At 39.5% G+C, this 13,022-nt stretch overlaps 1 protein-coding gene across 1 annotated transcript; it reads right to left on the bottom strand.

The window, feature by feature from the left end:
- Positions 1-3,541: 3,541 nt before the first annotated feature.
- GTF2E1 (general transcription factor IIE subunit 1) lies at positions 3,542-12,799 on the bottom strand. Its single transcript, XM_083351627.1, has 5 exons — positions 12,626-12,799; positions 11,124-11,655; positions 9,164-9,365; positions 6,552-6,790; positions 3,542-5,426 (listed from the first exon to the last, which is right to left on the bottom strand). Exons 2-5 carry the CDS (start codon positions 11,569-11,571, stop codon positions 4,996-4,998), a joined length of 1,320 nt encoding a protein of 439 aa, XP_083207753.1. The 5' UTR covers positions 11,572-11,655; positions 12,626-12,799; the 3' UTR covers positions 3,542-4,995.
- Positions 12,800-13,022: the final 223 nt, after the last annotated feature.

Raw genomic sequence — 13,022 nt, 5'->3', positions numbered from 1 at the left:
ATTTTACGGTGGTTCTCCTCCTACCTTTCAGGCCGTTCACAGATGGTGTTGGCAGGAGGGCAGAGGTCAACCCTGAGGCCCCTCGATTGTGAGGTGCCCCAGGGGTCGGTCCTCTATACCCTCCTGTTCAACATCTATATGAAGCCACTGGGTGAGATCATCCGCGGTTTCGGGATAAGGTATCATCAATATGCTGATGTTACCCAGCTTTTCATCTCTACCCCGAACCAACCTAGTGATGCCCTTGACGTGATGTCCTGTTGCCTGGAAGCGGTACGAATCTGGATGGGGAAGAACAGGCTCCAGCTCAACCCGGCAAAGACCGAGTGGCTTTACGTACCGGCATCTTGTGTAGTCCAGGATGTTCCATCTTTGGTTATGGGGGGAGAGGTGTTACCTCCCGTTGATAGGGCGTGCAACTTAGGCATCCTCCTGGATGGACGACTCAGTTTAGAAGATCATATAGGAGTCGTGGCCAGGGGGGCATTTGCCCAGGTTCGCCTGGTGCGCCAGTTGCGCCCCTATCTGGACCGAGATGCTTTACGTACAGTCACTCATGCGCTCGTTACCTCCCGTGTTGATTACTGCAATGCTGTCTACATGGGGCTGCCCTTGAAGACCACCCGGAGACTTCAGCTGGTGCAGAATGCGGCTGCGCGGGTTGTGATGGGAGCATCCCGATACTCCCATATTACACCCCTCCTGCATGAGCTGCATTGGTTACCGGTTGCTCTTTGGGTGAGATTTAAGGTGCTGGTTCTTACCTTTAAAGCCCTACATGGCTTAGGCCCGGGATACTTGCAGTACCATTTGCTCCCAGGAATGACTTCCCATCGCCCTATGCGCTCACACAGAGAGGGCCTCCTCAGGGTGCCATCAGCCAGACAATGTTGGCTGGCGACCCCCAGGGGGAGGGCCTTCTCTGTGGGGGCACCTGCCCTGTGGAATCAGCTTCCCCTGGAGCTCCGGATGACCCCAGACCTCAGGTCCTTTCGTCGTGACCTTAAGACATTTCTTTTCCAACAGGCCGACCTGGACTGATGATGATAATGGGGTTTTAATCTGGTTTTAAGGTTTTATTAATTGGGGCTATAGATATAGTTTAATTTTAATATTTGTATTCTCTTGTATTTTATTGTTGTTAGCCGCCCTGAGTCCTTTGGGAGATAGGGCGGCATATAAGTCCCATTAAATAAATAAATAAATATTTGAGTGATTATCACAGATTTCATCTGCAAAGTGGGCTAAGATACGGATTCTGTTTTCTAAGAACTATATTTGGTGGGCCATAGGCATTGGGCTTTTTCTATTGTGACATCCCTGTCATTGTTTCTTCTTCCCCCTGATCACTTCTTTCCCCCATCAATTCCAAGCTTCTGGTCTCTCAAGACTTGGTGATGTCAGTAGGCCTTTGGAATCCTAAGAGCAGCCAAATTAATGAGGTGGCTCCATTACTATTAACATCGCTTCATGTTATTTGTTTTGGTTCTGTTCTTAGTTTTTTTTAAATAATAATGGTTTTTGATAGTTTCAGATTTGTTGTATGCCACCCAGTCACTTGCTTTTAGAAATTGAGTCAAGCATCAAAGAAGTTCACCGTTTATTCTGATGCTGCATAAAGAAAGTTACTTTGTTTAATGCAGCCTTTTCCAAAATGGAGCTCACCCTAGAATGGTATTGGCAACTTGGTGAACAGTCCCCAATATATGTGTGAATGTAAGAAGAGAAAGAAAGAAGAGCTGAGCAGATCTAGTCAGCTTAATGTCTGGGTCCAAAGGGTAAAAGCATGGAAAATACCTCAACTGTCCATTAAAATCATTTTCATTACATCAGCTCAGAATAAACACTTCTACAAGCAAGTAGACTGTTTATCCAATGTGGCCAGGAATTATAGAAATTAAATCCTTAAAAAAATGATATAACTCAGAAAAAAAAGGAAAGAAGCTCCAGGTTGATGAATGGGAGTATTCCAGGATTTTAAGGGAAATCCAATCCACCTTGTCTTCTAGACTGTATTGGGAAAGGGAGTTGGATGAACTCAAGGATCTGATTCTTTTTACTAATTTCTCCAAAGCTGAGTCTTCAGTAGCTTAGCTTTGTTTACATTTACTCTTTGAATCTAATGCTGCTTCTCTAAGGCCAACACTCATGTTTTTCTTCACTGTTAAATATTTTCTAATAATTATTTTAAACAATTTTGACTCCACATTGTCAGGTAACATGCCTCAGATGGCATCAGTTTCTGCAAACTGAGTGTATGTTGCTAGATTTATAGCCTTTGTGGTTGTTTCACCCCATCCTTTTTGTTAGAAAAAAGGGGAAGATGCATTCCCTGTTTTAAACTTGTTCCATAGTTGGGAAGATGAGGAAGAAACAAAAATGGCAGCAAATACCAGTGAAAGAGACCACTGTGGTATCGACGTGGGCTCAGATGAGACTCAGTAGCCCCTTCTATGAGTCTATTAATAATATCCAACTTTTTACTACTAAATGGATACTTGTTTTCTAAAAGGCACAGTGGCACCTTTGAAAACGAGAGCCTTATATGAAACATATTTTTAAATAGGGCCCAAGACATGGCAGAGAAAAGATACAAAAGAACATGAGAAAAGTCTCAGCCCATAGCATATACTATAGTCACCCTGTCACTATTGTTAGCAATTGTTGCAATATTCCATTTTTCTATAAAGTTAGGAATTTCTTATGTTCCAAAAAATATTTTAGATCCATGCTAAGCTTCAAATTCAAAGGCCAAAAAGTAGTTCAGGCCATGTGGGATGCACATGAAATATCCTAAAACAAAATGCATCTTCTTCTGAGATCATGTTGCAGCTGTGATAGGAAGCCACACAATCCTGGGGAAAAAGACAGGAGCTAAGTGAGCATCCCCATATGATCCAATGTGTCTTTTTTGCAACTGAATCCAAAATGCTGCATATATAGAGAATATAGAATAACAGATTTGGGAGGGACCTTGGAGGTCTTCCAGTCCAAACCCCTGCTCAAGCTGGAGACCCTGTACTATTCTGGTCGAATGGTTGTCCTATCTCTTCTTAAAAACCTTCAGCATCCACCACTTCTGGAGGCAAGCCTTTATGTCTATGAATACTTTTTGTCTACAGCGTGCTCACTATTAAATATACTTTACCATTAAAAGAATTAGACTTCAGGTTTGTTACTATCTGTATCACAATGATTTAATTCTGATGCAGTGCTGTTTAGTGGTGAGCAACCTTTCCCTTGAATTATGTATTTCTTTCTTCCATTTGAAAGAGGGACCAACCAAGTTGGAAGGCTGCTTTTAACTGTCAATACAATACATCATGGTCAAATTCTCCAGAAGATTTGCATTCACAATGGTATTTGAATGCAAGAATTACTTTTGTAGGACAAGGACATTGTGATGGACAGACAAGCATTTTGTGGGAACAGCTTCATATATTTCAGTAATTCTTCAATTAATATTAGTAAAGTAAAATAAAACCAGCTGTTTAAAATGCTTATTTGTAATCTAAAAACAACAGTCCTTAATGGAAGCATCACATTATTTTATTTTTATTTTAAAGTAGAACAAAATTTGACTCAAAATATCTGAAAGTTAGAAAAGGCAACACACGTGGTCATTAGCTTTTCAATTTGCAAGCCTGTTAACTTGTACAATACTGATATATAAAAATGGAATATGCAATAAATGCTGGAGCTTTGAAATACAATTTTTTAACTATAGTCTACCACTATTCCAAAGAAGAAATGCACAATGATTGTTTTTTTAAAAAAATGTGTTGTAGAAAGTTAAATATCTCAAAACTGAATTTATGAAGATATCACTGAAATATTAAAATAGACTCTGTCATGCTCTATAGTGTCATCTAAAGTCTGCATATTTTTTAAAAAATGCTAAAGCTGTTTAGATTTCTATTAGAATAATATATTGCTTTCCCCACAATTTATTTGGATGGTAGTTCCTAGTCATGAACATATATTTTACCGGATAGAGTTCAGGTTTGATCCAAGGCAACATTCTGCTTTCCACATTATTCTTGTTTGTTAAGAGGCAACTTTTTATTTTTGCCTTGTCCTCATGGATTATGTAATGTGTAAAGACACACAATCCACATTTTTGGACTAGTCTTTCTGGAAACTGTGAAGCTTGATTCAATCAAGCTAACCATCCAAAAATGGGATGTATAACACCACTTCTGCAAAAGATAAGAAAATTAGATTCAAGTTATATTTTAACAAAGTCACCTCCTTGGAAATTTTAGCACTGCAGATGAAAGTGTTAAATATTTTTTTAAATCTACTAAGCAAAGAAGAGTCATTCACTAATATGCATTTTTTAAAAGGCAGATAAATTTGAAACATTGCAGTGTCTGGATTATGTTTTTTTTTGTCCTTTAACAATAACTCCTATCTTCAGAATGCCTTCTGCAGAAAAAAAAGAGTACACTGTAGTCACCAACACTCACTGATTTAACATGATTGTATTTATTCTCTCTTCAACCACAGGTTCTCTTTCTGCCCACCCTCACCAAAGATATATGGCAGGCAAGCATTTAGCTTCTCAGCCTATCGGAAATAAGAAGCCCATATAGTCACCATGCTTGCAAGGCAGTAAGTTCTTTCAACTATATGATACAAGCAGTTATTTTCAGAGTAAACTAAAGATTAATGCCTTCTATAGTACAATCCTTTTTTTCAAGGAAGAAAAATAAGCCATCAAAAGAGCATTCATATTTTCCAGGCAACCCCCCCCCCAAAGTATAATGCAATGGAAAACTTGTAGACTAAACACAGCGGTGTGTGCACATGTGCAAATATGAGAGAGAGAACATAGCTGGATTGAATGCAGGTTTCTCACACTTTCTTGCATCTGCGGCAGCTCCCTCCCTTCATTCTGATCTTTGACTCCTCTGTTTGGTTCTAATTCAATATTTTGCTTTTTCAGAATTTCCAGTTGAAGATCATCTATCACTGCTGCTCAGGTAGAAGAAGTTAATCAAACATATCCTCAAACATGCGCTGGCCCATAGCTATATATTGCTCTTTCTCCTCCAGAGTCATCTGTGTTACAAGCTCTGGCCGCTGGTTTACTTGGCTGTAAGAAAATGGATGTCCCGCCACCATAACAATGGGGTCTTCGGTCACTACCTCAAACTCATCCTCATCATTGTCATCTGTCAGCCCACAAAGTGCCGTCGGAGCAGGGGCTGCACAAGGAAGGGAGTCCTCATCCGATTCACTGGTCTCGCTCTCAGAATCGCTGGCATTTGTGGCAGATAAAGGAGCAATTCCTCCCATCACAGCTGTAGAGGCAGAAGAGGTTTTCTTTTCATGGATGAGCAGAGCACGCATTACCTCTTCATTGTTATCTCGGGCTGCCTGTCCCGCTTCACCTTCATGTGACATGGTTATGTCTTGACCACCTGCAAGAAAGTATTTAAATAATTATATTCATTTTGGACACGACAGTATTCAGATGCTGACCCTGCCACAAACAGACAATGTTGCTAGGTACTATGCAATCAAATAATGATGTGTGTTTTGTGGTTGGGACTCAGGATTGTAGATTCAGTGTGCACCTAATAAGTCATATTAAGACGCTTTATATCTTGACAAAGTCCAAAAACTAATGCTCCCCTACACCCATCTAATGTTACCTCTTCTTTTTAGATTCTAACTTTAAATATATATTTTTAATTTATTTAGCTTTTACATATTCTAGATTTTTATAATTCATTTTAGATTTTCCCTTTTTAGTTCCCCTATGTTTCTTTTTGGTGACATTATCCCACAATCTTATTCTGGACAATGACCTTAATAAAGATTGGATTGGATTTAAAAAATGCCTAAAATTTAAAACATCAATAAGGGTTAGGGTTAATTACTACAATGCACTGAGTACAAATAACATGATAACAAAAGCAGAAATGGAGTAATAGAAAAAATATTAATTGTACAATATTTTAAATTTAAGTTCTACCTATTAAGTATTGAGGTGATAATGAGTATATGGAAACATGAGTTTATGTAAATATAAATGTACATAAGCAAAATTATAAACAATGCATCTTTTATTTTCTCTAATCCAAGGCTCTTGATCAGATGCTTCTGAGATGGGCTAAGTGATGAGGTCTACAACACCTGTATTTCCAGAGGTGTATTCCCTCCCCAACCTCTGTGGCGCAGTGGGCTAATGCCTCCTTAAGTAACACCAGCTGCCTGCAATTAGTGCAGGTTCGCATCCCACCAGGCTCAAGGTTGACTCAGCCTTCCATCCTTCCGAGGTAGGTAAAATGAGGACCCAGATTGTTGGGGGCAATCAAGCTGACTTTGTAATAATGCCGCTTGGGGGGGTGAAAGCCCTAATAAGCAGGCATATACATAGAATGAGGGCTATTGCTAAGCACATTGATTAGTGCTTTAGATTGTAAGCCGCCCTGAGTCTTCGGAGAAGAGCGGGATATAAATGGGATTAAAAAAATGTACATGCTTCTCTATTTACACCCTTTTGGATTTTATAATTTTTTTCCCTCCTATGCCTTTCTTACCTTCAGTGACCTCATTAGGATCATAAGCACCTTGCACTGTGCTTTCCCGCAGCCAGACTGGTCTCTCTCTGGGTAGCTTCCCTTCATTTGCTGGCTGATGTGTGTCTTCTTGATCTTCCATGTTAATAATTACATTCTGAGTGTACATGTCCCCATAAGAAGGACCCTTTGTTGTCCAGGCTTCTCTGTGCTGCCCACTTGGTAAACTATTTCCCAATGCACCAACAGCTCGTTCTTTGCTGCATACAATCATAAACAGACATGTTTGGATTAGAGAAATATTGTACATTATTTTAATAAAATTCTTATAACAGTACAATTTAAAGGCTAATACATAGTGTTTTACCTAATATTGTAAAAGGTCATTAAGACTTCTCAACTGGATAACACAGAGAATCTCCACCAATGATACACATTTTAAATGATTTAAAAAGCAGTATACATGCGGTGGCTCAGTGGGTTAGGACGCTGAGCTTGTCGATCAGAAGGTCAGCAGTTTGGAGTGCCGCGTAACAGAGTGAGCGCCTGTTACTCGTCCCAGCTTCTGCCAACCTAGCAGTTCGAAAGCACGTAAAAATGCAAGTAGAAAAATAGGGACCACTACAGTGGGAAGGTAACAGCGTTCCGTGCGCCTTTGGCGTCTAGTCATGCCGGCCACATGACCACGGAGACGTCCTCGGACAAGTGCTGGCTGGCTCTTTGGCTTTGAAACAGAGATGAGCACTGGCCCCTAGAGTTGGAAACGACACGTGTGGGGGGAACCTTTACCTTTATACACTTATTACAACTGTATTGCAGAAATGCCATTAGTTCTAGAACAATGGAAAGATGAAAGTTCAAACTTATTGCATTTTTGTCCATAAGCTCACTTTTGACCTTATTTTTGATTTATCACATTTAGAAACCACCCATCTCCTTCATAGAGGAACTCTGGGCATTGTACAAATAAAGGCACAGCTCCAGACAAACACATGACTATAGCTATCTCCAATGTTTCTTTTCTATAAAAGTTTCTGGGAGCCACCTATGCACTCCTGGAAATAAAAATACAGGTAGTGCACTTTGTGATGGTAACTGGAATCAGAATTTCAATCACTAAGGGACATATCTGTAAAGTGCAAAATAATATGATCATGCCACTTAGCAACACAGTTCCAGCACTTCCAGTTTCTATTGCTAAACAAACCCCATATCATTGCTGAGGACAATTGTCATGTGGTCACCATTTGTAATCCTCTGCTGGCTTGCCCAGAGATTTTCCTTTTGGAAACCGGCAGTGAAGGTTGCAAATGGCAATCATGTCACCATGGAAATGCTGCAACCATCCTAAGTATGAAGACTTGTTCAGCACCATTGTAAATTCAATAATAAGTGGTCATTAAGTGAGAACAGCCAGTAACACTGGTGTTCTGCAATGTGACAGCTTCCCATTTATTTTTTTACTTAACATAATCTAAAAAATATTAGTCAGGTAGGGTACAGAATGAAATAGGCATCTTGAGTGGTACTATAGACAATAAGTTATCTATTCTGCAGGCGGGATTTTATCAAATCTATAGATGATCTAAAATGAAGAATGGATAGCCAGTGCCAAATAAAATGGAATCAGTACAGCAGAATATTTAAGTTCAAAGGGGCCTGTTGGTTACTGAATCCAATCCCTGCTTACTGCCAATCAGGTAACAACTGTATTGTAAAATGTTATACTATGTGACTTATTTTGCTAGTTGTTAGTACATTATTGCATTTATTTACTTCACTCTGTTTCTGTTCTTTTACATTTTGCTGGTCATTGATAACATAATTATTGATTGAACTCCTGCTTACTGCAGAATACCTATTTAAAAAGCCTAACAGATTTTTCAGCAAAGAGCCTACCAACTCTCAGTAATTCATTCTGTCAAACTGCTCTTACAGTTGTATGTCAATATTAATATGTCACTATTGTGTTATTGCTTAATTGCTTATTGAAACTATGTATTCAGAAGTAAGCACTGCTGTAATTAGTGGAATTGAATCTCAGGTACATATGCATAAGATTTCAGATATGCAATGAAAATGTTTCAGTCTTTAAGATACTAAGAACTCTTTTTAAAAAGCCCTTAATACTCTTTTAACTTCACAAAATATTAACTTTTTTCTGTATGTTAAAATTTGAACTATCTCAGTGTACTTTAATACTCTATTATCTTATATAATAAACATGTATTTGGAAGAATAAAAAAATTGTCAATTCTGAAAAAGAAAAAAAATATGTGTAAATCAAAATCACAGTAAAATGAACCACAGAGTAAAATAAAACATGAAATCTTATTATATATATCTGAAATAAAATCTAAAGGTATAATTCCAGGTATTAGCTAGAAGTCCAGCTCAGTTAAATATCGTTTTTTTTCTGTGAGTGCATATGATTACACCCGATTTATTAAAATTTCTCAGATACTTATACTGGCAAATGTGTTTAGTATACAAGAATTACACAGCTATCATCTGCAGATACCTAGATAAATCATAAACATCCATATCCAATGACATATATTTTTAGAAACAGAATTTGAGAAGACTGTCAACACTTGACTATCATGTTCAGACAAATTAATGCTCCGGCCCACCTCTGTTTCAGTGCAAGAATCTCCATAGGCTCAGGCTCAAGTAATTCATAAGCTAAATTAACATCCTCAGTCTCACGAAGCAATGCATAAATAGGTTCGATTTGTTCATTAAATCGTGCTACAAGAGTCCTTGCATCCTTTTTAGGCATTGCAGATTCATCTTCTTCCACTTCAGTCTCACAAAATGTGCAGCGAAATATTCCTATACAGAAAATAAATCAGTAAAAATTAGGAAATATAAAATGCTAATTGTTAATTTGATGAGTTGTGCGGAGCAAGATTATCATGGAAAAGATGCATTTTATTTAGGGAGAAAATAAAACATAGAGAAGACAAAAAGTATTTACCTACCATTTAAGGTAGGGGTGAAATTCAAGGTGCTGGTGATGACATACAAAGCCCTACATGACATGGGTCCGGATTACCTACGGGAGCACCTGCTGCCAGCGTCAACATCCCTCCGTCCTGTGCGCTCCCACAGAGAGGGCCTCCTCAGGGTGCCACCGGTGAGAGAATGTCGGCTGGTGGCACCCAGGGGGAGAGCGTTCTCGGCGGGTGCGCCAATCCTTTGGAACCGCTTGCCAGCTGAAATCCGGATGGCCCCCGGCCTTCGCTCCTTCCGGCGTGATCTAAAAACTTATCTATTCCAACAAGCCGGCCTGGCCTGAGGGATTTGGGTTTTAAATTTTTTTATTTTTATTGTATTCTCACTTTATTGCTCTGTACACCGCCCTGAGTCCTCCGGGAGAAGGGCGGTATATAAAAACAAACAAATAAATAAATAAATAAATAAATAAATTTACTTAACTGATGACTCCACCCATTTATGGTCTTAAAAGAAGACAGGACAAATTCATGGAGGATCAGTCAGTGAGCAGCTAACTGACTTGAAAGCTGTTTTATCTTCTGAATTAGAAACAATGTTCCTTCAGTAGCAGCTGCCACTGCTCTCCTGGCTAGGCTACTGAGCTTCCTGTTAGCAGTTTGTTGGCCAAAGTGCCACAAAATACTGGACAAAATAGGCAGTTAGTGTGAGTGAGTAGAGCTGTTGTTTTCTCCCTTATGCCAGGCCTCCACGTTCATGAATGTATACACATAGGAGGAAAAAAATTGTATAGAAGTCTGATGTGAACATGACAGAGAATGAAGTGCAAAGGATATGGTGGAAGAGAGGATATCTGTTCTGGTTATGGTGTGGTCCAGTTATCTGTTATCAGGCAGTTCTCAACATGCTCCGACATATGGCCTCGTGGCAAGAAAGCTTTTACAGATAAAAATGCAGTTTTGCATGATCCCAGAGGCATGCTATTTCTGCCCTCTGGTACATCATTCCTACAAAGATCCATTTGGCACTACACTACTTTAAAAACACTAGGGCTAAGGTCCTTTGGGTTCCGGCCAAGCATTTTCACTGGAACAAACCAAAATTAATTTTTATATAGTTCCCCATTACATCATTTAGTTTTTATACCTTTTGCATTCTGATTGTTTTCCTGAGTATTTAATATAAACTGTTTTGAATCTTTCCAGTTTTGCAGCTGAATAAGTCTGATAAATAAATAAACTTCTCTCTGATATAATGATACATTTACATGTTTGGGCAAGATTGCAACTAGACTGTCCTAATGAAGCATTCTCTCCCAGATGCATTTTTTGGTGCAGTTCTCAACGTTTACTAAGCCTATGATATGCACTGTGACCATGTCTTGGTTATGTGCTTCTGAAATATGTCTCTCTTAATATTTTCCCAATATTTATATTATAAATACACTTCCGTTATTTTCATTCCTAGAAAGTCTTAATGTTTAGCTAACTCAAATGCCATAAAAACTCTGCAGCCCTTTTAAAAAAAATCACTTGGAACAACACAGTATATAGGCTTTTTCTATTCCCAAATCAACTCTCCCAGATAAGATGGCAAATTATTATTTCAGCCCTTTGGAGAATTCTTGTATCTTACCTGTATTAGGTTCAAACAACTGATTTGCTTCTAAATCTGTGAAGGTACTGGAACAAATAGGACACCTGAAAGAGGCTCGGTTGGTGGAATCTCTTTCATCTGTCTCAATCCTCCTTCTCATGTGATCCAACTTATACTTCACCACATTGACCAATAGACGATAATTAATAAAGTAGAAATTGTGCCTGGTGGTCTTTCCATCTGCAGCTGTCTCTACTCTCATCCTGCATTTGATAAATTTGTCACCTTTAAGTGTGTTGAGAATTGCTCGCAGCTGCTTCCGATCAAACTTCAGAAGCTCCAACATGTCTTCTTCCTTTACACATGTATTCCGAATTAGAATGTCCAGGGCCAAAGCATGTTCAGTACCATAAAAACCACGCACTACATACTTAGCAAGGCGTTTCAGAGAAGCTGGGACCTCAGTGAGAATGTCTGGATCTGTCATAGCTGTTATCTTGCAAAACAAATATATCCAAATTCTTGGTTTCTTCCACTTAGCAGTGTCAAATCCAATGTCCACTATAGTTAACTATAACCATAATAAATAACAAAATTAGAAAACTGCATATATAGCATTATTTCTAATCTTCTTGCCTTCTTCACTGTACTTATACATGCAGAAAAAATATTGTATTCCTGTCTTCCAGTCTGTACACTACAAGTCTGTCAAGACTGTATCAATTAATATAGCATGTAAGGCAGTTAATGTTTCATTAAGAGGACCAATAAGTGAACAGTTGCATTACATGTGGACTATTGCTCTGTCTACCTAATGTGAACTGCAAACTTCCTGATGGCCACTAGATAGCTTTTTGTAGCCCACATCCGGTAGCCTGAGCCATTGCACTAAGCATCTTTCAACAAAATTCACTTGGACTTTTGCGCGCAGCCTGGGAGGAAAAAATGGTTTTGAAAGATTGCAAGATTATAAGATGTGGAAGTATTTTGCTTCAACCACTTATATACTGTGGAACCGCTTGCCGGTCGAGCTCCGGGTGGCCCCCCCCGACCTTCGCTCCTTCCGGCGGGATCTAAAAACTTATTTATTCGAGCAATCCGGCCTGGTTTGATGGGTTAAGGGTTGGGTTTTTAACATGGTTTTAATTACTGTTTAGATCGGGCATAATATTTAATTGTTTTTTTAACTTTTGTACTTCGTTTTTAATATTTATTGCCCTGTACACCGCCCTGAGTCCTTCGGGAGAAGGGCGGTATAAAAATTTAATAAATATAATATATAAATATAAAATAGACTTCTTTCCAAAGGAAAAGTCAGGCCTTTTCCTTTGCTTGTGTTAAGTGGGTGAATGACCAACCAGGAAATTTATTCAGTCAATGATCAATGAAACGGAATAATCCGTGTTTGTGCTAAGGCAGACGCACTCGACTCCCGAGGCTGCCAACCGAAAGTACACAATGGAGCCCTTCTCCCTAACCTGCAGAAAGCGGGCTACTACGACCGCGTTACATGGAGGATTCAATCCGAAGCCCAATAATACCTCAGTGAAACGAGACAGGAGGGACGACGGCTCCCTTTCACTCACAATCGCCTCCGCGTTCGGAAACAAGCAGATCAAGACTCTCTCACCCAACGAGTCTGACTGACATGCGAAGCTCCCGAACACGTTGCCACTAACCTCACAAACAAGTTTGCTTCGAGGCGGCTGCAAACGAAAGTCTGGCCGTCGTGAAACGTCACTACTGTGCGACACTCGGTGTTCTACTTCCTACCTCGTTAAGATTGCCTTCCCCCCCCCCGCTTCCCCCCAGCTCAGGGGTCGGCAACCTCGGCTCTTTTATGACTCGTGGACTTCAACTCCCAGAATTCCTGAGCCAGCATAGCTGGCTCAGGAATTCTGGGAGTTGAAGTCCACGAGTCATAAAAGAGCCGAGGTT

The sequence above is a fragment of the Vipera ursinii genome (assembly GCF_947247035.1).
Source record: "Vipera ursinii genome assembly, chromosome: 2".
NCBI classification, from domain to species: domain Eukaryota; kingdom Metazoa; phylum Chordata; class Lepidosauria; order Squamata; family Viperidae; genus Vipera; species Vipera ursinii.
This window is presented reverse-complemented; position numbering and strand designations above follow the sequence as displayed.

Bases quoted from the DNA above. Each gene is read 5' to 3' on its own strand.
- GTF2E1 (XM_083351627.1), bottom strand. From the start codon at position 11,571: ATGACAGATCCAGACATTCTCACTGAGGTCCCAGCTTCTCTGAAACGC. The intron at 9,366-11,123 runs GTAAGATACAAG...TTTTCTGTATAG, and splicing joins GTTGTTTGAACCTAATACAG to GAATATTTCGCTGCACATTT. The intron at 5,427-6,551 runs GTAAGAAAGGCA...ACTTTCTTGCAG, and splicing joins TCCTAATGAGGTCACTGAAG to GTGGTCAAGACATAACCATG.